The sequence below is a fragment of the Macaca mulatta genome, chromosome X (assembly GCF_049350105.2).
Source record: "Macaca mulatta isolate MMU2019108-1 chromosome X, T2T-MMU8v2.0, whole genome shotgun sequence".
NCBI lineage: Eukaryota > Metazoa > Chordata > Mammalia > Primates > Cercopithecidae > Macaca > Macaca mulatta.
Window position 1 is genome coordinate 113,790,388 of NC_133426.1, and position 27,366 is coordinate 113,817,753.

A 27,366-nucleotide genomic window follows, 5' to 3' on the forward strand; every position below is an offset into this window, starting at 1 on the left:
GTAAATCACTGTAATACCTCAAAAAATTCTTTGTAATACCAACTATATTACTTGAGGTTTTCTCAGTAGGACACAGCGAGGATCTAAATTACCAATGTGTGAGTCACACTTCTTTTAATTGTTAAGTACAGTACTCTCTATATAAACCAGCATTGTTTTTATTTGTTTTACCCAGGTAAATGAGACAAAATACTTCACCTAAGGAGAAAAGGATGAAGAAATGTATCTGATAATCTTTTCTATTAGGCATATCAGTAATACCTCTATTTTATATTAAAGGTTTTTAGGGTTATTTTTTAGTGTTTAGGTGTTAATCCATTCTTTTTTCTTTTTTTTTTTTTTTTGAGATGGAGTCTTGCTCTGTTGCCCAGGCTGGAGTGCAGTGGCGCCATCTCCACTCACTGCAAGCTCTGCCTCCCGGGTTTATGCCATTCTCCTGCCTCAGCCTCCCGAGTAGCTGGGACTACAGGCGCCCGCCACCACGCCCGGCTAGTTCTTTGTATTTTTTTAGTAGAGACGGTGTTTCACCATGTTAGCCAGGATGGTCTCGATCTCCTGACCTCGTGATCTGCCCATCTCAGCCTCCCAAAGTGCTGGGATTACAGGCTTGAGCCATAATCCATTCTTAAATGTATTCCATTAGACATGCTAAGATTAAAAAAATGAAATACCATAAAGTATTTCTAGATTGTTTTATTAGTTTTGAAGACATGATCTTAACCTAGTCTCATTATAGTTCATATTTATCTGCTTCAAAGATTTTTTTCTACTTCTCTCTTTTTTTTTTTTTTTTTTTTTTTTTTAAGAGACAGGGTCTCACTTTGTTGCCCAGGCTGGTTTCAAATTCCTGGCCTCAAGTGATCCTCCTGCCTTGGCCTCCCAAAGTACTGGAATTACAGGTGTGAGCCACCATGCCTGGCCAGATTTTTCTACTTCTAATCCAGCTACTGTGAAAGCACTAATATAGAAGTTGTTATTTTTTTAAAGATCTTACTGTATTTTGTTTGCTCTAATTTTTCTTTCTCATGCTTCATTGTCATTGTCTAATAAGTAAAATAACTATCAATTACCAAACATAAAAAAATGCCTATTGGCCAGGCATGGTGTCTCACTCCAGTAATAGAGGCTGGGGTGGGTGGATCACTTGAGGTCAGGAGTACAAGATCAGCCTGGACAACATGGCAAAACCCCGTCTCTACAAAAAATATAAAAATTAGCCAGACGTGGTGGCACACACCTGTAATCCCAGCTACTCGAGAGGCTGAGGCACAAGAATCACTTGAACCCAGAAGGTGAAGGTTACAGTGAACCAAGTTTCCACCACTGCACTCCAGCCTGGGCAAGAGAGACTCTGTCTCATTAAAAAAAAAAAATAAAAATAAAAAAAATGCCCATGAATATGAAATAGATATTTATAAAGGATTCTGAGGAGCTTAGAATATGCTAAACTGTCCTAATTATCTGTGTCAATAGCCTCAGGATATGTGTGTTTCCACCTTAAACATACCACATTCTACCAACAAGAACCACTATCTCAAACAGAACTGTTTTCCTTTTTCTTTTTTTTTTTTTTTTGAGACGGAGTCTCACTCTGTTGCCAAGCTGGAGTGCAGTGGCATGATCTCGGCTCACTGCAACTTCCAACTCCTGGGTTCAAGTGATTCTCCTGCCTCAACCTCCCAAGTAGCTGGGACTACAGGGGTGCACCACCACGCCCAGCTAATTTTTGTACTTTTTTTTTTTTTTTAATAGAGACGGGGTTTCACCATGTTGGCCAGGATGGTCTCAGTCTCTCAACCTCGTGATCTGCCCACCTCAGCCTCCCAAAGTGCTGGGATTACAAGCATGAGCCACTGCACCCAGCCAGAACTCTTGTTTTTCTAAGACGAAGTTACATAAAAGTATGCAATGAGATATAAATATGTATCAAAATTTATCTATTTTGCTTCTCTAAAAAGAGTTATTAAAATATGCTAGGCCAAGTGCAGTGGCTCACACTTGTAATCCCAATAATTTGGGAGGCTAAGGAGGGAATATCGCTTGAAGCCAGGTGTTCGAGACTAGCCTGGGCAACATAAATGAGACCCTGTCTTTCTATAAAAATTTTGAAAGTTAAAATTAAATAAAAATGTGTTTCATCATACTACCTTTGTTTATTAGAAGCTACCACCTTCGTAATACTATACCTGCGGATGTTCCAAATGAGAACACGAGTGCCTTTTTTGCCTGGGATGGCATCAAACTGGGCCAGCAGGTCATTTTCACTGTTGAAAATGGAATAGTTCAAGATGGCTTCTAGGCTGGGCAATGAATCCTCGGTAATAATCATTTTTTGTAAAATCAAATATAGTCAAAGAAAAAAATAATATCTTAGGATGCTATTGAGAAGGAAGATCTGCCCTTTGGGTTGCATATTTAGACAAAACTACAGACATAAAGCATGCATATTACTGCTATAGAAAGAAGAAAGGTGAAAAATGGAGAAAAGTTATAGAAACAAGCTCCAAAATCAGTTGCCCATGCAGAATATAGCTTCAAAGATATAATGTAAACAAAGTCTTATATTTAAAAGCAAAGATCAAAGGCTTAAATTTTTAACTTCTTTGGAAGCAATAAGTTAAAACCTTATTGCTATACTGTTCCAGTCAAGACAACCAGGTGTCTAACAGAAGTAACAGCTGTGCAGATATAGGGAAATGACTATTCTGCTATTATATAAGCTGATAAACAGTATATTTCTAGGCGTATCAATACAAATGTAGCTATCCTTTGGAGGGGGGAAAAAAGGCAGGCCCCGGGAGCTTTACCATGGGGTGGTGGTAGAGCAGACACATACTCTATAGATCAAACTGTGTAACAATGAAAATTTCAATACAGCAAAAACATTTCTAAGCTTCTGTCAATGGTCTTATTTTTTAAATATTTAATACAGAAAAATCCCAGTTAAATTTAAGACATTTGAATACCTCTTTTAAAACTTCTGATAGTTGGATTTGACCTGAAGAGGTTCCTATCAAAACACTCAGATTAGACTAATTTTTAACCAACATTCTCCATTTCCAGAAAGGATATTGTTTTGCTGGTTGAATGGAACAATTGGTACAATAACTGCCTGGGCCTGGACACATTCCAGATAGGTCTGTGATAGAAGTCCAACAGTGAGAGTACCCCCATTCTTGGTGAAGACAAGGGCGTCCTTTCCTAGCCGCATGGAGCCTGACTTGAAACCATTACCAAAGACCCCAATGGGACACTGGCTCTTCTTTATTACTTTATCTGTAAAGCCAAAGCTGCAATTACAGAAGAAAAAACAAATCAGAAAAAAAGAAATCAGAATGGTAAAAAGCATCCTAAGATAGGTGACAGGCAGAATATTTGGCCTACAAATAAATAACACTTGTAAAAAGTCCCTCCTTTTTTATTCCTTTTGGTATTTATGGGCAAAACTATTAGGTTAAAAACACAGGAAATTACTATGGGGTAATGGGATTAATTTTTCTGTGTGGTTTGTGTGTACATAAATAGTTCCATTACGTTAGAGTCACACTTTATAAAAGTAAAAAAGGGCCCCTTTCCACCAGCAAACATAGCTGGAAAAGGCTTGGGAAGCTGCCTTTCCTGTCTAGATAAAACAGCTCTGATTGCTGTAGAAGCAAAGTTAGGGTAAGGTGAAAAGGGTAGTTATCTAGAGAGGGTAACAAAAGTTTCAGATATTGTCATTGGTCAGAGGTACTAGATTAGGCATCTCCTAACCTGTTTATATCATCCTCTAGAAATCTGAAAGTCAGGGATCATATATCTTGACAATTTCAACTCTCCACTCAAAGGATAATCCTTCCAATTCTTAGTCTCTGTTCCATCTGCTGGGACAGTTCATTGGAATGTGGCCAAAGGATAAAAATAGGTAGTTCTGCCTCTGAATATCAGCAAACAGCTGCAGTATAAAGTCTCTCTTGCTCTATTAAGGACCTTTCACTTAGGCACCTCAACAATCTCTGTAGTCCATTTTGATCAGCTTAATCTGGAAGCCAGAACCTTTCTCTTTTCTTGTATTTTTCATTCAGGTACACACCAAAATAACAGAACTTTAAAAACTAAAAATTAAATGATTACATATCTTCCCTCATCATCAATAAAACTAATTGTAAGGATTGTTTCTCAGGATGAGAAGGAGAAATGAATAGAGTTTGGTGAATGAGTACAAAACTTATAGTTAGATAGAATAAAAAAGTTCTAATGTTCCATAGCCCAGGGTGACTATAATTAGCAATAATACATCATATATTTCAAAGTAGCTAGAAAAGAGGACTTCCAATGTCACCAACATATAAATTCTCAAGGTGATGGAAACCCCAAACACCCTCACTTGATCACTGCACATTCTATGCATGTATAAAGTATTCACATGTACCCCATAAATATGTAAAATATTAGGTATCAATGAAAGAAAAAAAAATCATACTAAAAAGGATTGTTTCTCTCCAGACTGACTAATTTTACAATGTTGTGCACTACCATTCATTCAATAAATATTTAAACTAAGCACCTACGATGTGCCATGCATTGGGCTAAGCACTAGAGACAATTGTTAATAAAAGAGACATGATTTTTGCCCTCAGAGTTTATAATCTAAGGAAGGACTTCTTATATTTCAGATTAGGTGCTTCTCAACATCAATAAAATAGATACTCTGAGCAGACCATGACTGAGCAGGCTGATCTTTAACAATTTTACTCTTTTGAGCATGGAGAGCTGAGGTATCTGATTTCTACTTCCTGAAGGCTATGGTTTTGTGTTTACTCACTAGGAAAGGGAACCACCTTTTAATTTGCTATTTCAAAGCATTATACAGTAATACCATATGTCCTCCTAGAGTAAACACTTTATAGGAGCTGTGTGTATCGCACAAATAAATCTAGTGACAGAAAAAGGTAATTTCCACGGCAGCAGTCTGTTGGAAAAAAAAAAGAATATTCAGTCTGTGTTGCCTATGGGCCTTAGTATTCCAGGATATAGACTTGTAATAGTAAGATTCAGGCATTCCCATTCTTCTTGTGGAAGAATTGGCTTTTTTAAAAAAAAAAAAAAAAGTTTGTTATGAGGATTAAATTATATACTGTATGCAAAATACATTAAGTATAAAGTAGTATTCAAACATTAATTTTAAACTAACTCTAGAAGTCATTCTGATAGTTGTCATGTGCTATCCCCTACTCCTACTTCAGACCTAAGATCACATCTAAAACTCAGGGCTCTCCATAAATAGTAATCTTACACACCACTCCAAATGAATTTGTATGGTTAACCGGACTTTAACTTTCTCTTATACCACAAAAGCTTCAATTAGGTGATCAAGGGGAAGTGGTGAAAATAGGGAGATTACAACTCCCTTAATTTTTTAGCCTCTTCCACCATCTATCACCTCTTTTTCCCTTTGAAAGTATAAACCCTCACTGTGTTCATTTGGGGAGACCAAATGATGATACAAGGTTGAGAAGATAACCAGTAGCGTGAGGCTAGAACCAGAATGGAAAAGGATAAGAAAAATGAGAAGAGAGGAGCTGTAAACTCTGGATTTTTGTTGTTGTTACTGTGTTTCACTTAACTCTTCCTGTGTGCTCTTTTATTCCACCTAAGTTCTCATGTTAGGCATTCCATTTAAATGCAAACTGGCAGAATGAATGCCAGGTACCAATCAAATAACTACCTAATACAAAAGCCCTCACCACACATAATAGAATTGTAGGAATGAATATGATAGTTTGCTATAGCTCAGTAATATTTTCCACAGAGCTAACTTGGCTCAGGTGGTTTCTATTTGCTAAGTCAGTCCTGCTGTATCCTCTCATGTAAGAGACAACACTGTTTACACATCAAGGTGGCTTGGATACCAGCACTTTTAGTGGAATTCAAAACTACAGTAGCTTGCTCTGGAGTATCTTAAAATGTCAAGAATCCAGAATCCAGAGAGGTAAATTTAAATTGGGACTCTGCAGTGACACGTGTTTACCTATGTAATGAATCCTCACGTGTACCTCCAAACCAAATACAAAAGTTAAGAAAAATAATAGATAAATAAATAAATAAATAAGGACTCTGACCAATGAAACAAACCTTGGCAAAATCCATGGGCGCACAAAGGCAGGCACTGCTATTTCCTAGGTATTTTTGTGATTTAATATGTAATATAAAAGAATGAAAGCGTGCTAAGCAGACTGTTATTCTCCAGCTATTGTTTTAGAAGAATACACCTGCTAGGAAGTGCACTTCTGAGCACAGGTAGCAAATACCCTCTGTGGTTCTGTGGCTCTTTTTAGTCTTTGAACTTTGAAAGCGGTTTCTCACCTTGCTTGAAAAAGGCAGCTGAATATACAGACTAACTGATCCACACACTAGCCCCAGAAGGTAAAGATAATTAGTTGTGGACCTTAAAGGAATTTAATAATAGGTTTTTCCTTTTTAATTTGATTTTCATGAAATTCTATGTTTATGGAAGAAACTGTTGCTACAGTTACACAACTATTTTATCAGTCTGAAAACAGAATTGCATAAAGAGTTGGAAAGTGTGGACAGGGTAACAACAAATGTTAGAGGTCAAATAGAACTTCTGCAGGCTTAATAAATTTGCATAATTACTTCTATTATTTTTTCCTAATACAAAAGTAATATGCCTTCAAATAAAAAACAGCGCCAGGCGCGGTGGCTCACACCTGTAATCCCAGCACTTTGGGAGGCCGAGGCAGGTGGATCACTTCAGGTCAGGAGTTTGAGACCAGCTGACCAACATGGTGAAACCCTCTCTCTACTAAATATACAAAATTAGCCGGGCATGGTGGCGCATGCCTATAATCCCAGCTACTTGGGAGGCTGAAGCAGGAGAATCACTTGAATCCGGGAGGCAGAGGTTGCAGTGAGCCAAGATCGCACCATTGCACTTCAGCCTGGGCAACAAGAATGAAACTCCTTTAAAAACAAACAAACAAACAAAAAACAGAATCCTTCCGGCTAGGCATGGTGGCTCATGTCTGTAATCCCAGCATTTTGGGAGGCCGAGGTGGGACCATTCTAGCTGCCAACATGGTAAAACCCCGTCTCTACTAAAAATGCAAAAATTAGCTGGGCGTGGTGGCACGCACCTGTAATCCCAGCTACTTGGGAGGCTGAGGCAGAATTGCTTGAACCCAGGAGGTGGAGGTTGCAGTGAGCCGAGATCACGCCACTGTACTCCAGCCTGGCGACAGAGCAAAACTCCATCCAAAAAAAAAAAAATGTAGAATCCTTCGCTAGAAGTTAGGATTGGACTAAATAATCTTTTATTTTTTATTTATTTATTTATTTTTGAGACAAGGTCTCCCTCTGTTGCCCAAGCTGGATTACAATGGCACAGTCTCAGCTCACTGCAACCTCCGCATCCTGGGTTCAAGTGATCTTCCCACCTCAGCCTTCTGAGTAGCAGGGACTGCAGATGCATGCCAAAATGTTCAGCTAATTTTTGTATTTTTTTTGTAAGAAGGGGGTCCCCCTGTGTTGCCCAGGCAGGTATCAAACTCCTGGACTCAGGCGATCTGCCTGCCTTGGCCTTTGGAAGTGCTAGAATTATAGACATGATCCACCATGCTTGGACTTAAATGATCTCTTTTAAATAAATGGTATCTTCACCAGGCGTGGAGGCTCATGCCTGTAATCTCAGCCCTTTGGGAGGCCAAGGCGGGCTGATCACTTCGGGTCAGGAGTTCGAGACCAGCCTGGCCAACATGGTGAAACACTGTCTCTACTAAAAATGCAAAAATTAGCTGGGCGTGGTTGTACCTGCCTATAATCCCAGCTACTCGGGAGGCTGAGGCAGGAGAGGTGTGTGAACCCAGGAGGTGGAGGTTGCAGTGAGCTAAGATCATGCCATTGCACTCCAGACTGGGGGACAAGAGTGAAACTCCGTCTCAAAAAAAATTTTTTTTAATTAAAAAAAAAGGTATCTTCTAGCTGATTCAAGTTTGTTTCAAGATACAATCACAAAAAAACAAACTTGAATCAGCTAGAAGATACCTGAGATTATTTTTTAAATAGGAGGAACAATTGCCCAGCTCAAATTGGTGGGAAACATATTTGGTATGATAGGGAAAATTCTACAGCTAAGAAAGTTTCTGCCTATTTTGCTCCTTGGGGAGGGAACAAAAAAATTGAATGGGTGATACTCATCCTTCATATTTCAATTCAAATGTCATTTCTTCAGGGGAGCCTTTTTTAACTCTCTAGACTAGATTAGATCCCTGTTATATGCTCTCAAAGAAACTGTGCTCTACCTTCATAGCACTTACCACTGGGTGGAACAGCCTATTTAGTTATATTACTAGTCAATGTTGTTCTTTCTCACTAAGCTGTCAGCCAAGAATCATGTCTGTCTGGTTCACCACTTTATCTCCAGTGCCTTGCACACAGGTGCTCAATAAAAATTTGTTGAATGAATAAATGAATGAATCTGGAACAAAAATTGTGGCAATTATTTTGAAACCATTCTTCTCCTCCTTTCTACCGTATAACTCTAACCAAGTTTCACAGATGTAGTCCCACAGACAAAATAGAAGAAGATCAGATTTGCTGGGCCCACTACTCAACACCCATGTCAATGGGATAAGGTATGATGGGACGGAATCATTAATAAGATAAGCAATTTTGGATGGGTGCGGTGGTTCACGCCTGTGATCCCAGCACTTTGGGAGGCTGAGGCGGGTGAATCACTTGAGGTCAGGAGCTCAAGACCAGCCTGGACAACATGGCAAAACCCTGTCTCTACTAAAAATACAAAATTATTAGCCGGGCATGGTGGCACACACCTATAATCCTAGCTACTCGGGAGGCTGACGTATGAGAATCATTTGAACCCAGGAGGCTGGGGTTGCAGTGAGCTGAGATCACGCCACGGCACTCCAGCCTGGGTGATGGAGTGAGACTGTCTCAAAAAATAAGAAGACAAGTAATTTTAGGGGGGAAAAAAACAACTAGTACATACAGAACTGAATATATAAATGCTTTGGTTCCATCCCATCTAAAATTGTATTTTTCTTAATATATAATAAGAAAATATATATATGTTAATAATAAGAAGAAAATATATATATTCTTAATATATAATATTAGCTTCAGGATATAAAACTGGTATTATAAGTTGAAGGATTGAGCCAACTCTCTACCTTCACTAACATACTGGTCACAATTCTTGTTTCACTTTTAGAGGTTTTCCTCAAATAGTCTTCTAATTAGGAGGGTCTGAGACACAAGGTATACAGACTGCTGAGTGGTAAAACGCAACCACTTACTTTGCCCAAATTTCATGTCTGTTTCTTTGATGGATCAAAGGGATTTCCCTACAAACAGAGTAATTCATTTAGAATACCTACAAGGGTAACTACAACCACATGAATTTATTTTCCATTTTTATAGTTCGGAGCCCTTTCCCTCCTCCACAGCACTCCTCCATTGTTACTCGTGCTTCACACACTCTAGTTCAGGAAGCCACAGGGAGAGTAATCAACCTCATCTGCTAAAAAGGAAAAGAGAAGGAAGGAGTTGAAGGAACACTCATCTTCCACTGAGTGATACGCGAAGATGATATAGTATAAATTTACGTTCTCAACTACAAATGTTTTAAAGTGATTAAATGAACTGAGAGTGGCAACAGAAATCTAGCACCAGCTTCAACAGTTAGAAAGGAGAATTTCCTAAGTTTGTGATTCTACTGCAAAACCTTTAAAGAATATGTGTCTGAATGCCTTCTATTTATCTTGCATGGGGTTTGATTATACCCAGGCACCTTCACGGTTCCAATCAATAAATCATTCCAACTCCAATACTTCTGATTTAAGAGTGAGTTTAGGTTAATATAAATTGGAGGTCTCGGACCATTGAAGGCCTCTGGGTCTTTTTATTTGCTGTTCTCTTTACATGAACTGTCATCCCTTGCTCCCTGCCCCTTTACCTGGTTAAACTGTACTCACCCTTAGATCTCAGCTTAAATATCATTTTGTCTAGGATACTTTTCCTAACCTCTGGGATCAGATTGGGTTCCCCTGATGACTCATCTCAAGCATTCTGTACCTTCTTATCATTATGCTTATAGCTGTTTATTACTTAATTGTCTAAATTGCCAGCTAGGCTGAAAGCTCTGTGAGGGCAGGACAGTATTTGTTTCATAATCAGTGTCCTGGCACATAAGAGATGCTTAATAAATATTTGTTGAATAAACAAAAGGAAAGCAAAATATTAATGAAAATTATGAAGCCTTAAATAGGGTTCATGAGCTTAAGACAAGAAAAAGCCAATGAAGACATTTTTACCTGAGCATTCGGTGTAGTTTATGAGGTGTCATCCCACATCCATCATCGGTAAAGGTCAAACAAGATTTATTCTTGACCTCCTCAACATCTATAAAGACCGTCCTGGCAGATACATCTGGATCTACAGCATTATCTGCAAAAGGTAAAAATCTGTGATATTAGATCCCCTTTTCCAATATTGTATCAAAATCTCTAGTTCAGTGACTCCAAGACATAGAAAATGGCCTTTCTTTCCCTCATTTGGATGTTCGAGAAGGTATCAGGGAGCATTAATGGCAGTGCACTCACTAAATTACAGAGAACAAAAGAGATGATGGCAGATTGAGTTCTAAAGCTGATTTCCAGATTTCACATGAGCGATCTGCAATCTGCCTTTCCACTTCAAACTGCAGGGTCTTTGGAAAAAAGTATTAATAACTACTCCCATATAAAAAGCATTTTGCTCCATTTTTATCTTATTACTTCTTCTTGCCTTTTAGCCCCTTTACTGTTTATATACACATACAGTAAAGAGTGGTTACGGAGAAAAGCTGAATGAGCAATTTTGGTAAAAGATGATGCATATTACACACATTACAGTTTATTTGTGATCATTTTATTTTCTTCTTTCTTACATCACCTCCTCTGTTAAAGAACACAGATAGTACTGCCATTCCTGTTTATAGCCTAAGAAGCACTGAAAGGGTTAGAGTTTAAAACCAAAAGTCTTAATTGCCTGCCTAGATCTCAGTGATGGTAGCAAGCATAATTAAAAGGAGTGATTTTTGCTTAGGTATTTTGTAATAGTTTTAAAGGCAAGGCTGTCCATCCTCTCAGGAAATGGAGAACATAGAATCAAAGTAGAAAAAATACATAGGTTCACGATTCCTCCTGATTTATGTCTTCACAATGAGTTGTCATCCCACATCCATCATCGGTAAAGGTCAAACAAGACTCCAGGCCAGGCGTGGTGGCTCACGCCTGTAATCCCAGCACTTTGGGAGGCCAAGGCGGGCGGATCACAAGGTCAAGAGATCAAGACCATCCTGGCTAACACGGTGAAACCCCGTCTCTACTAAAAATACAAAAATTTAGCCAGGCATGGTGGCAGGAGCCTGTAGTCCCAGCTACTCGGGAGGCTGAGGCAGGAGAACGGCGTGAACCTGGGAGGTGGAGCTGGCAGTGAGCCGAGATGGCGCCACGGCACTCTAACCTGGGCAACAGAGCGAGACTTCATCTCAAACAAACAAACAAACAACAAAAAAAAAGACTCCAAAGACATCAAAAATTGCCATAGTCTAACAATTGTGTCACATTCACAACCCCAGGGGTGCCACTGTCTAGTTGCCACATGTTTTTACCACAGGTACCAGTTTACATAATTGTCAATCACCGACAAATGTGGCTCACTGGCCACAACTGAGGGGCAGTTTATACAATCTGTTGGATAGGTTCCTTAATCGTTCCCCGTCTCTACTAAGCTCTTTGAGCAAGACAGAGTCCTTGCCTTCCACTCTCTTCCCTTTCCCTGGTATCCTATACTGCTTTAGTGATACCAAAAAGCTAAGCTGAGACAGCCAGGTCAAGTCCTGGCCATATACTTGTTCCATTACCACTGATCAAATCATGTCACTTTTTTCCCGGGAACACCCCTTACAATCAAGAGAAGTATTACAAATATGCAAAACACCCATTTTTTTAATAATACAGTTAACAATATCAGTTACAGCCACTTGGATATGTGGAATGTTCATTAAATAAAACAAAATACAGATTAATTTCAAGGGCCACAATGGTATTGCCAGAGTCACTGATAAAACTGTCACTGACTGTAAGTGGAAAAAGTCTTAATAGCAGTAGGGCATCACCAATAGTCCCAGAAGGGGATTAAGAGGCCTGGTATAGTCAATCTTTTTTTTTTTTTTTTTATTCACAAGGCCCTAAGGGAAAGTTTATTTCATATGAGTAGCAGCCACTTTTTTTGTTTTTATTATTTTTTTAATTCACATAATAGTTGTACATATTTATAGAATACAATGTGTAATGATCAAATCAGGATAATTAGCATATTCATTACCTCAAACATTTATCACTTCTTTTGTTGGGAATATTCAAAATCTATTCTTCTAGCTATTTGAAAATATACAGTTAATTGTTATTAATTATAGCCATTCTACAGTGCTATAAAACACTAGAACTTATTTATTTTATCTTAGTTGTAATTCTGTAGTCATTAACCAACCTCTAGCTATACCCCCTCCCACCCTTCCCAGCCTTTATTAACTACTATTCCACTCTCTACTTCTAAGCTTATTGCAATAACCTCCTAACTACTTTTTTTTTTTTTTTTTGAGGTGGAATCTGGCTCTGTCGCCCAGGCTGGAGTGCAGTGGTGCAATCTCGGCTCACTGCAAGCTCCACGTCCCGGGTTCCTGCCATTCTCCTGCCTCAGCCTCCAAGTAGCTGGGACTACAGGTGCCCGCCACCACGCCTGGCTAATATTTTGTATTTTCAGTAGAGATGGGGTTTCACCATGTTAGCCAGGATGGTCTTGATCTCCTGACTCCGTGATCCGCCTGCCTCGGCCTCCCAAAGTGCTGGGATTACAGACGTGAGCCACCGCGCCCAGCCCTAACTACTATTATAAATCCATATATCTCCCTTTCAATTTTATACACTGCTGAAGATTAACTTTCCTGAAGCACAGCTCTGATCATGACATTCCTCTGCTCAGAAAACTTCAGGCTAAAAAGCCAAACACCGGAGCCTTCCAGTCAAAACCTGATCCCAGATGACCTTTTTAACCTCATTCCCTACTGGGTATTTCCAGTAAAAAGACCTGTGTTTGCATCCTAGATCTGCTACTTAGTACTTTTTTAGTTTCCACATAGAAGTTAGAACATTCCACATAGTTTGCCTTCTGTGCCTGGCTTATTTCATTTAACATAATGTCCTTCAAGTTTATCCATGTTGCTGCAAATGACAATATTTCCTTCTTTTTATGGCTAAGCAGTATTCCATTGTGTCTATATACCACATTTTCTTTATCCATTCTTCTGTTGATGGATGATATAGTCAAGCTTTAAGGACCAGGTGGGGGGCCTAGGGCCCATATAATGTGGCAAGACAAGTGGGCTAAGTTTTGGCAGGAGTTACAAGTCTGTCATGTAATGGCGGCTTTATCAGAAATGTAGTTCTTTACTTTGTAAGAGGCAGCAGTATTTTTCTTTAACTGACTAAAGGATTCAGCATTACTTAGCTGCCTACACTGTTTCAAGAACCTTTACTCGGCAAGCAGGCCATGAATTGTGTTGGGACTGATCAGACACTCCTGCTGGCAGACAACCAAAGGCACTGTGACTGATGATACAACTTGCCAATCAACTGGACGTCATTTATACACTGAAAACTCTGGACATAGAGGAATTTTTTTCTAACAATTTGTGAACATTCACGATTCAAACACGTAACACCTATCTACTGCAACTACATGTTTACCCAATGGTGCATTCAACGAATCAGCTCAAAGGCCTCTCACAATATCACCTCAATTCTTTTCCTCTTTACTGCAATTTTGCCCAAACTTTACTAGGTACTTTTTTTTTTTTTTTTTTTTTTTTTTTACAGGAACACACCAAATAGTTTTAACACAGGCACTTCAGGAGTTACAAGGTAGCTGCCAGGAGCAGCTCAACATTTTATCTCCTTGGCTGGAAGCTCATGGAATACAAGGGGGAGGGGGCATGCAAGAGGCCAGGGTCAGCTGGAGCAGTAGGGAAAGAGATCAGTAAAGAGGCACCAGCAAGCACGGTTTTGTACTTACTTTCAGTTTTACATGGCCTTTCATTCGGTCTCAGCAAATGAAATTACAGTAATAACAAGGCTGGCCTCAATAAATGAACTTATGATAACAAGGCACCGATCTGGAGGCTGGTTTCAATCCTACTTCTTGCTGCTTAACCCTCCAAACATTTACTAATACATGGCAAATGCTATTGGATCCCAGAAAATCTATCTTCTCTCCTAACCCGGCCCATCCAGCCAATGAACAGGTAGCGCAATGAAAGAATCTTTACTCCTCTCTCCCTGCCCACCAGTTAGGTGAGAATTGTGCTATCAGATGCTGGAGTGTCTTCATTCCCTAACCTGGCCATACAATCCCATATGCTACCAAATCACAAGGAGTTTTCTCTCTGCTAACTTAGCTCATGCTATCCCTTGGTGGGAGGACCCCATCTCTACCTTCCCCTTGCTCTCTATCTCATCAGAATCTAGGAGGCAATGAGAAACTATTCCATGACAGCCTCCCAGGAGAGATAAGATGGCAAGTGGGAGATGGCTTTGAGGTAGTGCTTCACAAGCCTCTCATCCTTTTCTGTTTCATAGCATCACAAGGCTCCCATCCTCCCCTGTTCCAGAAGAATGGCCTACAGGTGGCTACATGAAAGATTGCCAAGGGTGGAGCTACTGTCCTACAGAAATCCTACAGGTATCTAAAAGTATTCCTGCCTAAAGGTAAAGTCATCACCTTTTGTCACAAGCCTATTCTTCCTTTGTTACAAACACACACAAGGTTAGCACTGAAGAGACCACAAATTTGAAATTTAAGTACTTTTCTTATCCCTCCCTCTCCTTTACCCTATACATCCCTAGACTCTCTCATATCCTATTTACTCTTGTCAGTCTCTTACAAAGTTTATTTCCCCTCATCTGGATTATTGCAATAACCTCCTAACTAGTCATATAAATCTGTATCTCTCTCTCCTTCAATTTTATACACTGCTGCAAGATTGACTTTCCTGATACACAGCTCTGATCATGACATTCCCCTGCTCAGAAAACTTCAGGCTAAAAAGCAAAATACTGAAGCCTCCAGTCACATCCTGATTCCAGATGACCTTTATAACCTCATCCTTACTTAGTATCTGGAGTAAAAAGGCCTGTGTTTGAGTCCTGGATCTGCTATTTAGTATACACGTAACCTTGGAAAAGTCAATTAAATTTTCTGAACCTCTTTTTCTTCATCTGCAGGATGAAAGTAAATGTTTACCTCAAAGGGTAATGTTAAAAAGTTATTTGTGAAAGCTGTTTGTAAACTTTTTAAGTACCTATCATTTTTACTATTTGTGAACCCCATGCTCTAATTAAACTCCACTCAATATTCTTCATGCCTTTGTTCAAGCAGTTGTTCCTTTTGCCTAGAATTCCTCCCCACCCATATCCACATGTCCCAATCTTTCAAATCTCAGTTTAAATGTCACCTCCTCTACAAAGCATTTCCTAACCTTCCTCTTCCTGATAAGCTGGAAGCCATTCCTCCTTCCTCTGAACTCCCACAGCACTTGTTTTTATCTTTGTTTATATATCGATTTCTATTTTGTTGTTATACAAAGCATAAACCTTCTGTACATGTTTTATCTCCCCTACTAGAAGAGTGAATCTGTGTTATATTCATTTTTGTGCCTACCACAGTGGCCTTGCACACAGTGGGTGCTCAATAAATATTTACCAAATGAATGATTCACTAGAAAATTAATGCCTAAGTGGATAAAATGATTGAAGGAAAACCCAAAATGAAAGCTTTGGATTGCCAGTTAACACTTTGCTCTCTCTTTTCCGTATTATTAATATTTTCACAAATAGTTGTTATTTGGTCTTAAAATCTGTGTTTGTATACATGTATGCATGCATGTGTGTGCATAATACATACACATATTTGTTCTCATACTGGACATCTTAGATCTGACTTAGGTTCTTTAAGGTAATGCTTATGGCCAAAATCACAAATATTCAAAATTACAAATTTAAAACTCATTAAATCACCTGGAAAGTACAGTAAGCATATCACAGGTATATCACATTCTACACGGTGCCAACCATGAGAGAACAATACATTTCGGTTTCCCATTCGGTTCCCTATGTAACCGTTTACATTCGGTTCCCTATGTAAACATATGGGGAGTTTACATAGAACTCCCCACTATGTAAATCATTATTTTTTGCTCCCTTGTAGTCTTTCTTGCAAATTACATACTTAACTTGGATTGTATTCCATTCTGCAGAGGTTCAGTGCACAGCCCCAAGGCACAGTACCAAACCTCAAAGATACAGTCCCTCTGCTCTAGGGTTCCAAACGTATCAATTCCACTTTTTGCCTTTCACCTTCTAATTAAATTATACATATTGTAAAGCATTCCGTGTTAAGGTTAATCATCAAAGGTCTCTATCATTCTTATCAACCTTCCAACTAAGTCTCCTGCTACCCATTGACTTCTTACCCAAGATAACTCTCATGACAAGGCCACAGCGATTGCTTAAGTAGAGACTGGGGTTCATTTGGGGAGCTTTGAAAACATTTTCAAGAGTTTGTTCTGTGCAACCTTGTCCATAAATACTTCTTCCTTCTTTCGATTTTCAAAGCATGTATAATGCGCCCTGTATGCTGCTGCATTTTGTACAAGACTGTAGTTCTTCTTTGCTTTCCACACAGTAGCACACTACTGCAAAAATTGGTGTACTTAGCTTGAAGGGATCAACTGAAAACACTTGAAAAGCAAACACCGGTGGAGCGAGAGGTTAAGTACTCAATATTCATTCCAGCGGTGTGAGGGCGCTCGTGGACCACGGACCCAGCCCTCCGCAGTAGCAGGGAGCCAAATGCACTCGTGTCATCTCTTAAGAGATGTCCCATCATTCCTAACTTTCTTGTCTCAAAAGTTAAGGAACTCCCCTTTCCAGACCTTTCCCCAGGACCCGCCTCGGTCCTCTACAACGCCCCTTTGCTAGCTGGGCATCTTCCGTCGGTCGCCAGCCCCTGCTGAGCCCAGCTGCCTCGGGGCCTGAGGTTTTTATGCATCTCCTTTTGATTACTAACTAAGCTATCCTAAAGTGCCCGAACATCACGAGCGCGAGAGAAAAAACATACTGGTATCTTTAACGCTTCGGACACACCTCGTTTCCTCCGTTTTAGGAGCGGAACCCAGTTCCTGGCGAGAGAGACATCCCCCTCCTCCGCCTGCCGAGCCGGGGCCGGTTCCGAGGCCCCCACCCCAGCCCCGGCCCGCCCCGCGCGGCTCTGCGCATTCCTCTCGCGTCCGCGGCACCACGCTGGCACCACTGCCTCGGGCGAACACTGCCGAGCCCGCCCTCGCCACTCACCTAGCAGCTCCGCGATGGCACTGAAGGGTCGCGTGTGGCTGCTGGAGTTGCTCTGGAGGTAGCGGGGGCTCATCTGGGGGCGAGAGAAGGTCCCGTCCCGCGTGAGGCCTCGGCCCGCCGGGCCCTCCCCGCGCGCCCCCCGCGCGCCCCCCGCAGCCCAGGGGCCCGCGCGCGCGTCCGCCCCCTCGGGCCCCGGACCTACCGTGCTCAGGCGGATCCCGAAGGCCTGCGGGCCGCCGCCGGGCCGCGCCAGCCCGCAGCCCGGCGCGCCAGGACCGGCGGGGGCCCCTCGGTACAGGAGCATTTTTTTGGCCGCCAGGGTACCCGTCTGCTGCCGCCGGACCCCTGGCCCGGCGGTCCGGGACTAGCCCTTGCTCACTCCCACTCGCAGCTGGCGGCGACCGTCCGGGACCGGCCCTCCCTGGCTCCCACTCGCAGCTGGCGGAGGCGGGGCGCGCTCCAGCCACCTGTCCCGGGCGGGAGGGGTGAGGCCGGCTGAGCCAAGCGGCGGCTCCGCCCTGTCAGCACCTCTACCGACCCGGCGACTGCTCGGGCTGCCTCTGGGCCGTACAGAAATATGGCGACCTCCTGACAGCCGCTCCTTGATCCCCGCCCCTAATTAATTCTTGGCGTTTGCCATAGGCCAGGCCGCCGAGCGGGAAAGCGCGCGGGCCGAGGGGAGGGCGCGTGGGGAGGGGCGTGAATGAAGCAAGAGGAGGGAGAGCATGTATGGGATTTCTGGAACCTAGTCCCGCTTAAGCTGCATGACTAACAGACAAGATAAGACAAGTCTTTCAAGTTCTAAAGACTACAGTGTTGCTATCTGGGAAGATAGCAAGCTCGCCTGATGGGAAAACATTCTACCTACTCTGCCTCAAATGCCTCCAGAAGCACCCAGAACTTTCTGGAAGGCACTTAGCAAACTATCTCCAAAGTCTTGCTAGAATGCAGGGACGGTGTTTCTAAAAGGAGAAATTTGATTCACTTAAATACCGCCAAGTAGGGGATTGGTCGAGTTATGAAGTATGCATAAAATGAAATGCCGTGCAGTTCTTAAAGGCCATGTTTGTAGATAAGTATGTGTTTATGTAGAAAAATATTCATGAAGGAATGAAGAAAACAAGGAGTTACAACATATTGTGGAATGCATGATGCCTTTTCTATTGCAAAAACAAGTATATGTGTATGCATATATACATATAAATGCATACATACACACATATACACACATACACACAACAAAAACCACTTGATATACAGCAAGATGATATCTCTGGGTCTTGAACTAGACACTTTTTCCTTTTTTCTTACCTGTATTTTCTAATGTACTATAAATATACCCTGATAATAGAAAAATAGATTCGTTAAAAATATATGTAACATTCTATGGCATGAATGAACTATAATTTATTTGACTATTCCTTTATGGTAATTTAGGTTGTCCTCTTTTTTTAATTTTGACAATACAAAAAATGCTCCTTCACACACTCATGTACAGGTCATTAATTTCTGATACTGTTATCTCCACAGAATGAATTCCAAAAGATGAGATTGCTGCATCTAATAGCATGTGCATGGTTTAATCTTAATAAATGCTGTAAGATAGGCAATTTGCCCTCCCAGCAACAATTGGCGCTATTTTGCCATGTTCATAGCACTAGATGGTCCCAATCTTTTAACTTTTTGACAGTCTTTTCAATAAAAAATAGTATCTCCTCATTGTTTTAATTTGCATTTTCCTGACTACCAGTAAGGTTGAATATCTTTTCAAATGGTTAGTATACATTTGCATCTCCTCTTCTATAAATGCCTGTTTATGCCTTGGAGCATCATTTTTTACCCCCACTGGGTGCTTTACATCTGTCTATTTTTTAGTTATCTTTTCTTCAAATTTTTAAAATACACAAAAGTACAGAAAACAATATAATGAATCCCATGTATTTATTACTCAGATGCAGTAATTATCAAGACTGCCACACCTGCTGCAATGGACTGAACATTTGTGCTCCCCAAAATTCATATGTTGAAATCCTAACTCCCAATATGATGGTATTAGGTATTAGGATTAGGAGTTGGGGCCTTTGCCAAGTAATTAGGTCATGAGGGTGGAACCCTCATGATGGGATTAGTGCCTCATAAAAAGGACCCCAGAGAGCTCTCTCACCCTCTTCCATGAGGACTCAAGAAAGGGTCTGAATTCTGCAACCCAGAAGAGGGACCCTACCAGAACCTGACCATCTGCTGTTAATACGCAACCTAGTCTATGGTACTTTGTTAACAGCAGCCAGATCTGACTAAGGCACTTGTTTTCTATATCCCTTTTCTTCTTCTTTTTCATTTCTGTAAGCTGTGAGCATTTCAGGGCAAATCTCAAACATCATGCCATTTTATTTTATATACTTCAGTGTTCTTTAAAAACATGTACATTTTCTAACAAACATAACCACCATGCCACTTTTATACCAAACAAAATTTATACTAATTCTTTGTTATCTTCTAATACCCAGTCTTTTTTTTGAGACAGGGTCTCGCTCTGTCACCCAGGCTTTAGTGCAGTGGTACGATCTTGGCTCACTGCAGCCTTGACCTCCTGGGATCAAGCAATTCTCCCAACTCAGCCTCCTTAGTAGCTGGGACTACAGGCATACACCATCACACCCAGGTCATTTTTTTACTTTTTATATTTTCTAGAGATGGGGTTTTGCCACGTTGCCCAGGCTGGTCTCAAGCTCCTGGGCTCATGCAATCCACCTGATTTGGCCTCCCAACATGCTGGGATTACAGGCGCAAGCCACTTTGCTTGGCGCAGTCCATATTCTGATTTCCCCCAATTGTCTCAGAAATGTCTACTTACAGTTGGTTTGTTGAAATCTAGACTCCAAGTGCACACATTGCACATGGTTATGTGTCTTAAATCCATTTTAATCTAAAAGTCTCCCCTCTCTTTTTTTTTTTATTCATGCTATTGATTTTTTTTTTTTTTTTTTTTTTTTTTTTTTGGTAGAGATGGGTTCTCCCCACGTTGCCCAGGCTGCTCTTGGACTCCTGGGCTCAAATGATCCTCCCACCTCGGCCTCCCAAAGTGCTGGGATTACACGTGTGAGCCATCGTGCCCAACCCCTTGAGTTGTTAAACAAACCGAGACAGTTGGACTGTTGAATGCCCTACGTTTTCATTTGTCTTGCTTCTTCATGTTACTTAACTCGCTCCTCTTGTTACAGGAAAAAGTGTAACTTAACTATAAACCATAAATTGTCTCTAGAGTCTTAGAGTCTAGTACAATGTTTTCTGAATAGGAATGCTCATAGATGGTGCTATATAGTTCCCATTGCATCACATCAGGAAATACATACTGTGCAACACTTAGACATGTTCAGATTCATCATTGACTTCAGGGAGAGGCAGCCTGAAGCTTGCACTATAAATTTCTCCACCAACCTTTTACTTTATGGTTTCATTGTCTGAAAAACATATGTTATTAGGACTGTAAAATTATGATAGTCAATCTCATAATTTCTTCTAATTTATTAACTGGATCATTCTGTATAGAACTTACCCTCATCAACCATGGCTATTTGGTTCATCTGAAATACAATTTATATAGGAAGGACATGATAAATGCTTAACTCTTTACATTTAATTGGCAATTTTTAATGTAAAGAGATGACATCTGTGATGGATACTGTGATGTGTCAGCCCACCTCTCATTTCAATAAAAGACTTGTTGACTGAGCTGCTAGGAGAAATGTTGACAGACTGCCTTCAGCTGTTAGCCCTTCAGGGATTGCTTCAGGTAATCTCTGTTTACCCAAGGTCACAAACTTTTCTGGGGCAGCCTGCAGTAACTGATCAAAGAGGGGGTATAAAGACCTGACTGTCTCAACCCAATTTGGGACAACTGGAAAGGGTCATTCTAACTCCAAATCTCTCTGTGGGGTTGGCTCTCTGCTGTTGAACCTGCATTGTAGCTCAGTGTTCCCCTCTGCCCACACCTACTTCATTGCACAGATCCTAATCTAAGAATACCTCTTAATAAGCACCCTGCACAGAAAGCTCTTTCTTGGAATCTGCCTCCTGGGGAACTCAAACTGTAACACTTGAAATTGGGAGTGATCCAAGAAATTTGGGACTATGATGATATTTGGTAAAAGGTGAAAGATTTATATGATCTGAAGAGAAACCAGAGCATTTGGATGATATTTGGGAGCTAAATCACTTACTGCCCTGTTGGCAATAAGGACCATATCACAGAGTGGATGGAGTACAGATAGCCCCCTGCCACAAGGCAGCAGTCCTATTATTGTTAAAACTTCCACCAGGTGGTGAATTGGAATGGTTAAAGGGAACGTATAATCTTCTGTGATGTTTCAAGTGTTTGAGAAATATAGAGGAAGTAGTAGCTATAAGACCAATGGAAAGGCAAGGTAGGAGGATCACTTGAGCCTAGGAGTTCAAGGCTGCAGTGAGTTATGATCATGCCACTGTACTCCAGCCTGAGCAACAGAGCGAGTCCCTGACTCTGAAACAAAGCAAAACAACAACAAAAAGAACCAATGGAATTTAGTGGTATTGAGCTCTAAAAAGGAGTAAACTCCCAATGGAGAAATAGAGACACATTTGCTATGTCAAAATCAGGATGCTGCCCGGGAAAGAATGAGACCCTGACACATGGTTTGGGGCTATCTAGATTGATGCTACCAAAATCTTGAATCCTTAGATTTCCCTGAACCAGCTGAGCCCATAGAACTGGTGCAATTTCCCTATTGGTAGTACCCACGCCCGCCCCATCCTCTTGCTTGCAGACATGCAAAGCTTCTCCCCAACAAGACAACATGTGCTTTCCCCTCCCCTCCTTGCCATTAGGCCTATAACAAGGGCTAAGGCACAGCATGGACATGTGAGACTTGATCAAGGAGAAGAGCGATTGTACGTCAAGAAGCTGCAAGATACCCAGCATGGATCCGCAGGAACTGGAAGGGTTCACATGGAATTGAATTCTGAGACTGCTTGATCAAGAGAGCTAGACTATAAGGCGGGACAACAGGCAGTTTATCAATTTTGGAGCACTACTCTGGAATACAGGATTTAACGCTCTGGAAAGGACCACATGAGGTAAAGCAGTCTCACAATTAGATGACCCCTTGAAATACACAAAAAGTGATGACCCATGCTAAGTGAGGTTGAAATGCCAGCATTGCTGTGATAGTAGTAGAAGAAAGGATGAAAAGATTCAGAAGTGAGCCTACTGTAGTGGATAGATCAAACAAGCCTGGAAAACTCAAACAGAAAAACCCAGGATACACCATTTATCAAGGTGATAAGGAATGTGCTAGCAAGAAGGGCACCAGCACCACTGAGAAATTCACTGGTGGCTCTCTCTGTAGGTTAGGCTTGATGGTGGAGAGACCCTTCCAACTACGTTCATTATAGCAGGACTCTGAAATGGTAGAGATCCTATGGCTGAGTTCACTATCTAAAGTCAGGTAGGGGCATGATCATAATGAGTGGCAAGATTGAAGGAGCAGCCAGAGGAGACTGAAGTACAGTTATGGAAATGGTAAATAGAATATGGCCTCCCTAGGGGAAAAATAGATAGGCAGGGATAATAAGTGTCTATTCTGGAGAAGTTTAAACCAGAACCCTTATGTCTGGATCAAGCATTCATAGTCTTCCTTGCAGAGTGACCCACTGCCATTTCTTCCTCCCTAAGCACAGCACAACATGTTGAAAGCTTTACTCAGCCCTCACTCTTGTTTGACTCAAGACTCTTCACCTCTAGAAATGCCCATTTACTGCCTTCAAAAAGATGTGCTTGCATGGCCTGTCTTGCTTGCTGTCGGGCATGGTGTATCAGCGTGTTTACTATTATACTTGTGCGATTTGGTGTTTAAACAAAAGCTTTGTACCCTCCTGATTGGCAAGTGAGGTCAGAGCCCCCCTCTCGGCTCCTCTCCAGCTCCCAACGACAGAGGCAATTCTGAGGGGCCAAGGCAACTGCTGAAAGTCCAGGGTTTGGCCTTCCCAAGGCCCTGCTGCCACTGCCCAGCAATAAACAGAAGCAGCAAACAAATCAATACAAATCCATCACTGTGGCTCCACGGAGCCCTAAAAAGGCCATAATGCAAAGTTCCTCATGCTTCACCACCAAACAGGGCTCTAACAGCAGCTGGCACATCTGTGAGGGAGGATCCCAATGAACAGAACCTGGAAGTTGGTTCAGCATGGGGGCCTGTGGTGAAATCCTGAGTTTTCTGCAAAATGAGGAGCAGGGAAATGCTTCAGCAGGGTGTGGCAGAGCCCTCTGAGAATCCCTAGCATGACTCTGCCTTGGGGCAGAGCTTTGGACCTCCAGGCCAGCCTCCACTACCCCTGATCCAGGGCCTTGGGTCTGAAGCACTGAGCTGTCTGTATTACTGTTTTTATTTCAAGCTGTCCCTTCTCCTAGGCCAGGCTGAGTTCCCTTAGCTACATTCCCATCACCTGTGGAGGAACCCTGGAGGAGCTGCAGAGACACTTGGAATTTCCTCCTGGTCAGTTAACCCTGTAACAAGTAGCTCCAGTTGTTTGACACATGCATGTAATCATTACCATGCAGACCATTCCAGCATGTGTTTGGGGGGGCGGGTGTTTCTCCTAACACCTTTTGACCCATTGGGGAAGTGTCACAGGCCACGTTCCCAGGGAAGCAGGCTCTGAGAACTTCATGGGTAGGAGGTTTATTGGGGAACACTGTCAGGATCAACAACTGTGGGAAGTACAGAAAGCAGAACTGGGCAGAGGAGGAAGTGGGACCGGAATGCAGCCATGACAAAGGCCTCAGGGGATCCCAGGAAAAGCTCAGAGTTTCCCAGAATTGTGGCAAGGGGCTAGGCATTTATGCTCCTCCATCAAGCAGTCATGGGATGCAGGCCACCAGCTGGGAAGGATACATGACCTTCGACATGGCGGCTGTCTTCAGTCAAGGGCCATTCCCAGAGACGGGCACAGCTGTGCGCTGTCAGCCATCAGTGCACCCTACAGCTGGGAAATGATACTTCAGTGCTCAAGGGGAGGGGTGGAGGCGGGCAGTGCCAGGCATTCAGTTCAGCAAGTTGCTTCCCCTCTCTGGGTCCCAGTTTGTCACCTGTAAGTTAAGTGGCAAGGGTGAACTCTAGGATCCCTTCCAGTTCCAGGGCTCTATGAATCCACTGGCCATCCCCTCTGGCTCCACTACCACCCCCTTCCTAATAAGCTGTCCCCACTTTGGCATCCCACCTCGTCTTACATGTTTGCAGCAGCTTCTCATTGATTATGACACAGTCCAAATTCATGAGGTGACTTGCAAGGCCCTCTACAATCTAGCCCAATGCTTCCCTACAGCCTCCTTCCTCATTATTTATTCTCCACTGTGAACATTGTGTTTCCATCACACTCTCCTCTCCTTTTCTCTGCTCTTTCAGTAAGGATGTGTCTTTTATGCATTCATGAACAGGGTATAATGGAAAGAGTTTGGAGCCAGACCTGGGCTGGAATCCAAGTCCGGCTCTCATAAGCTGTGTGAAATTAGGCAGGTCACTTAAGCTCTCTGAGCCTATTTCCTCCTCTTCTGATGGTTGTTTCAAGAAGCAAATGAGATAATGTAGGTGAAGTGCCTAGCACAAACCTTAGTAGAGCTCAATAAATGTGAGTTCTCTTCCCTTCTCCCTTTGTTGAAATGGTTGAACCTAAACAACATCATCCAATGATTAGTTTCAAAAATATTTTAGAAGAATAAATGCTGTATGTAATTTGGTACCTTTCTTGCTAATCCTTCACTCAAGAAAAATCAAGTCACTCTGAATTCTTAGTCTGGCACCAGATAAATTCCCAGACTATGTTCAAACTGCTCGCTGGACTGCAACTGTCAGTGTCCAAGGCCTCTCGGCCCTAGTCATAAGAACATGAGAACATAGATGCCTTTTTATTCCTTTTGCTAAGAAGCATCAGCCGGCATCACCTGGGAACTTGTTGAAAATGTACATTCTCAGGCACCATCACCCCAGACCTGTGATCACAAACTCTGGGGATGGACTCAGTAATCTGCGTGATATCCTGGGTGATTGTGATGCTCGCTGGGGTTTGAGAACCGCCACTGGTCTAGGGCTTGGGGCTCATCTTGGGCCACGTGCTCCAGGGTTCCCTCCACCACCCTCTCCCCACCCAAGAAGAGGGAGGCATGTCAGCAGAAGCTGGAGAACTCCAGAGGAAGTCGAGCTTTTGTCAGGAGACCTTGGGGTAGCCAGTGCTCTTTGACAACTGTAGGAGCCTCAGGAACAGGTTGTGGAGCGCCACTCATAGCCCCGCCTCCCAGAACTAGAACCTCCTCCAGGTCACATGGTACAGTCCCCACCTCTGCACGAGGCCTCGCAAGACCAGAGACCCCTGACCTTTAGGCCTACTCTGCACAGCCCCTAAAGCACTAGTTCTCAAAGTGTGGGCCCCAGACCAACAGCTTTCCACCATCTTGCCACCTGGGAAGATGTTAGAAAAACAAATTATCAGGCTCCACCCCAGACCTACTACAGGTGATTCTGATAAAGGCTCAAGTTTGAGAACCACTGGCCTAGACTTTGCAAATGAGTTTAACTTAGTTTGCTTTTTACGCCAGATGCTGTGGCTCATGCCTGTAATCCCAGTACTTTGAGAGGCCGAGATGGGCAGATCACGAGGTCAGGAGATCAAGACCATCCTGGCTAACATGGTGAAACCCCGTCTCTACTAAAAATACAAAAAAATTACCCGGGCGTGGTGGCAGGCACCTGTGGTTCCAGCTACTCGGGAGGCTGAGGCAGGAGAATGGTGTGAACCCAGGAGGTGGAGCTTGTAGTGAGCCGAGATCGCGCCACTGCACTCCAGCCTGGGTGACAGAGCGAGACTCCATCTCAAAAAAAAAAGAAAAGAAAAGAAAAGAAAAATACCCGAGCATGGTGGCATGCACCTGTAGTCCCAGCTACTTCAGAGGTTGAGGTGGGAGGAGTGCTTCAGCCCAGGAGGTCGAGGCTGCAGTTAGCAGTGATCACCATTGCACTCCAGCCTGAGCAACAGAGCGAGACTCTGTCTCTTAAAAAATGCTTTTAAGACCTTCCCATTCTCTGGCTACTTCTTCTTTACTACACAGGAGATAAAAAGTAAGACAAAGACTTGCTGATGAGAGGATCTAGAAAGCTGTGCTTCCTAATTAGGCGAAACTCCCTTTCTACTCTTCTCTTTGGATTTGTCTGTTCTGTCCACTTGTTTTGAATGGGACCTGTGGCTGGTCCAAGTTGATTTGTACTTGATACTTATTTCTCCAATGGCTTGTTGCTACTGGTAAAAGCCTTGGCACACAACACAGAACACTTGGACTATAATACAAACAAGCATTTCGAACAGAGATTTAAACCACTTTCATGACATCCACTGGCATGGTGTGTTTTACAGCTCTGATTTCAGTTCCAGTTGTGAAGACTCAGGGATTTCAGAAAATAAAGAAAATAAGGGGCAGAAGTGGGGCGGCCTACTCCCCAGCTGGCAGATAAATTAGAGATCGAAACAGATCCAGGGAGCTCAATTAGTCAGGCTTTTTTATAGTGAAGGGGAAAGGGGATGGGGCTTGGGCATGATTCAGCTGAGGAGCCCTTGCTGAGGAAGGAGAAGAGTGGGACATGGCAGGGCTGGCTGAGGGCATGCATAGGAGACACTGGAGCCTCAGGAGAGCTCTGTGGGTGAAGCCAGGAGGGCAGAGCAGAGCCAGGGTCTCAGGCCTAAGGTCTGAAAATGTGGCCTGATAAAGGACTTCCCTCCCCAGCCAGAGCCATGGCTGCATGAGAGCCAAGTGGGCAAAGGTGTGCCCTGAAAACAGAGGCAAAGGCTTGCTGGGCGAGACGTCAGAGCTCACCCT

At 42.4% G+C, this 27,366-nt stretch overlaps 1 protein-coding gene across 2 annotated transcripts in view; it reads right to left on the bottom strand.

Moving 5' to 3' along the window:
- Nucleotides 1-18,058, bottom strand: part of MORC4 (MORC family CW-type zinc finger 4) — a 60,587-nt gene extending 42,529 nt beyond the window's left edge. Inside the window, exons 1-5 of one of the 2 annotated variants that reach the window (XM_077987633.1) lie at nt 17,671-18,058; nt 17,469-17,541; nt 10,332-10,464; nt 3,072-3,290; nt 2,187-2,333 (exon numbers count right to left, since the gene is read on the bottom strand). In XM_077987633.1, the coding sequence (XP_077843759.1) occupies nt 2,187-2,333; nt 3,072-3,290; nt 10,332-10,464; nt 17,469-17,541; nt 17,671-17,772 (674 nt within the window). In that variant the 5' untranslated portion in view covers nt 17,773-18,058. 2 annotated transcript variants of the gene reach the window in all.
- Nucleotides 18,059-27,366: the final 9,308 nt, after the last annotated feature.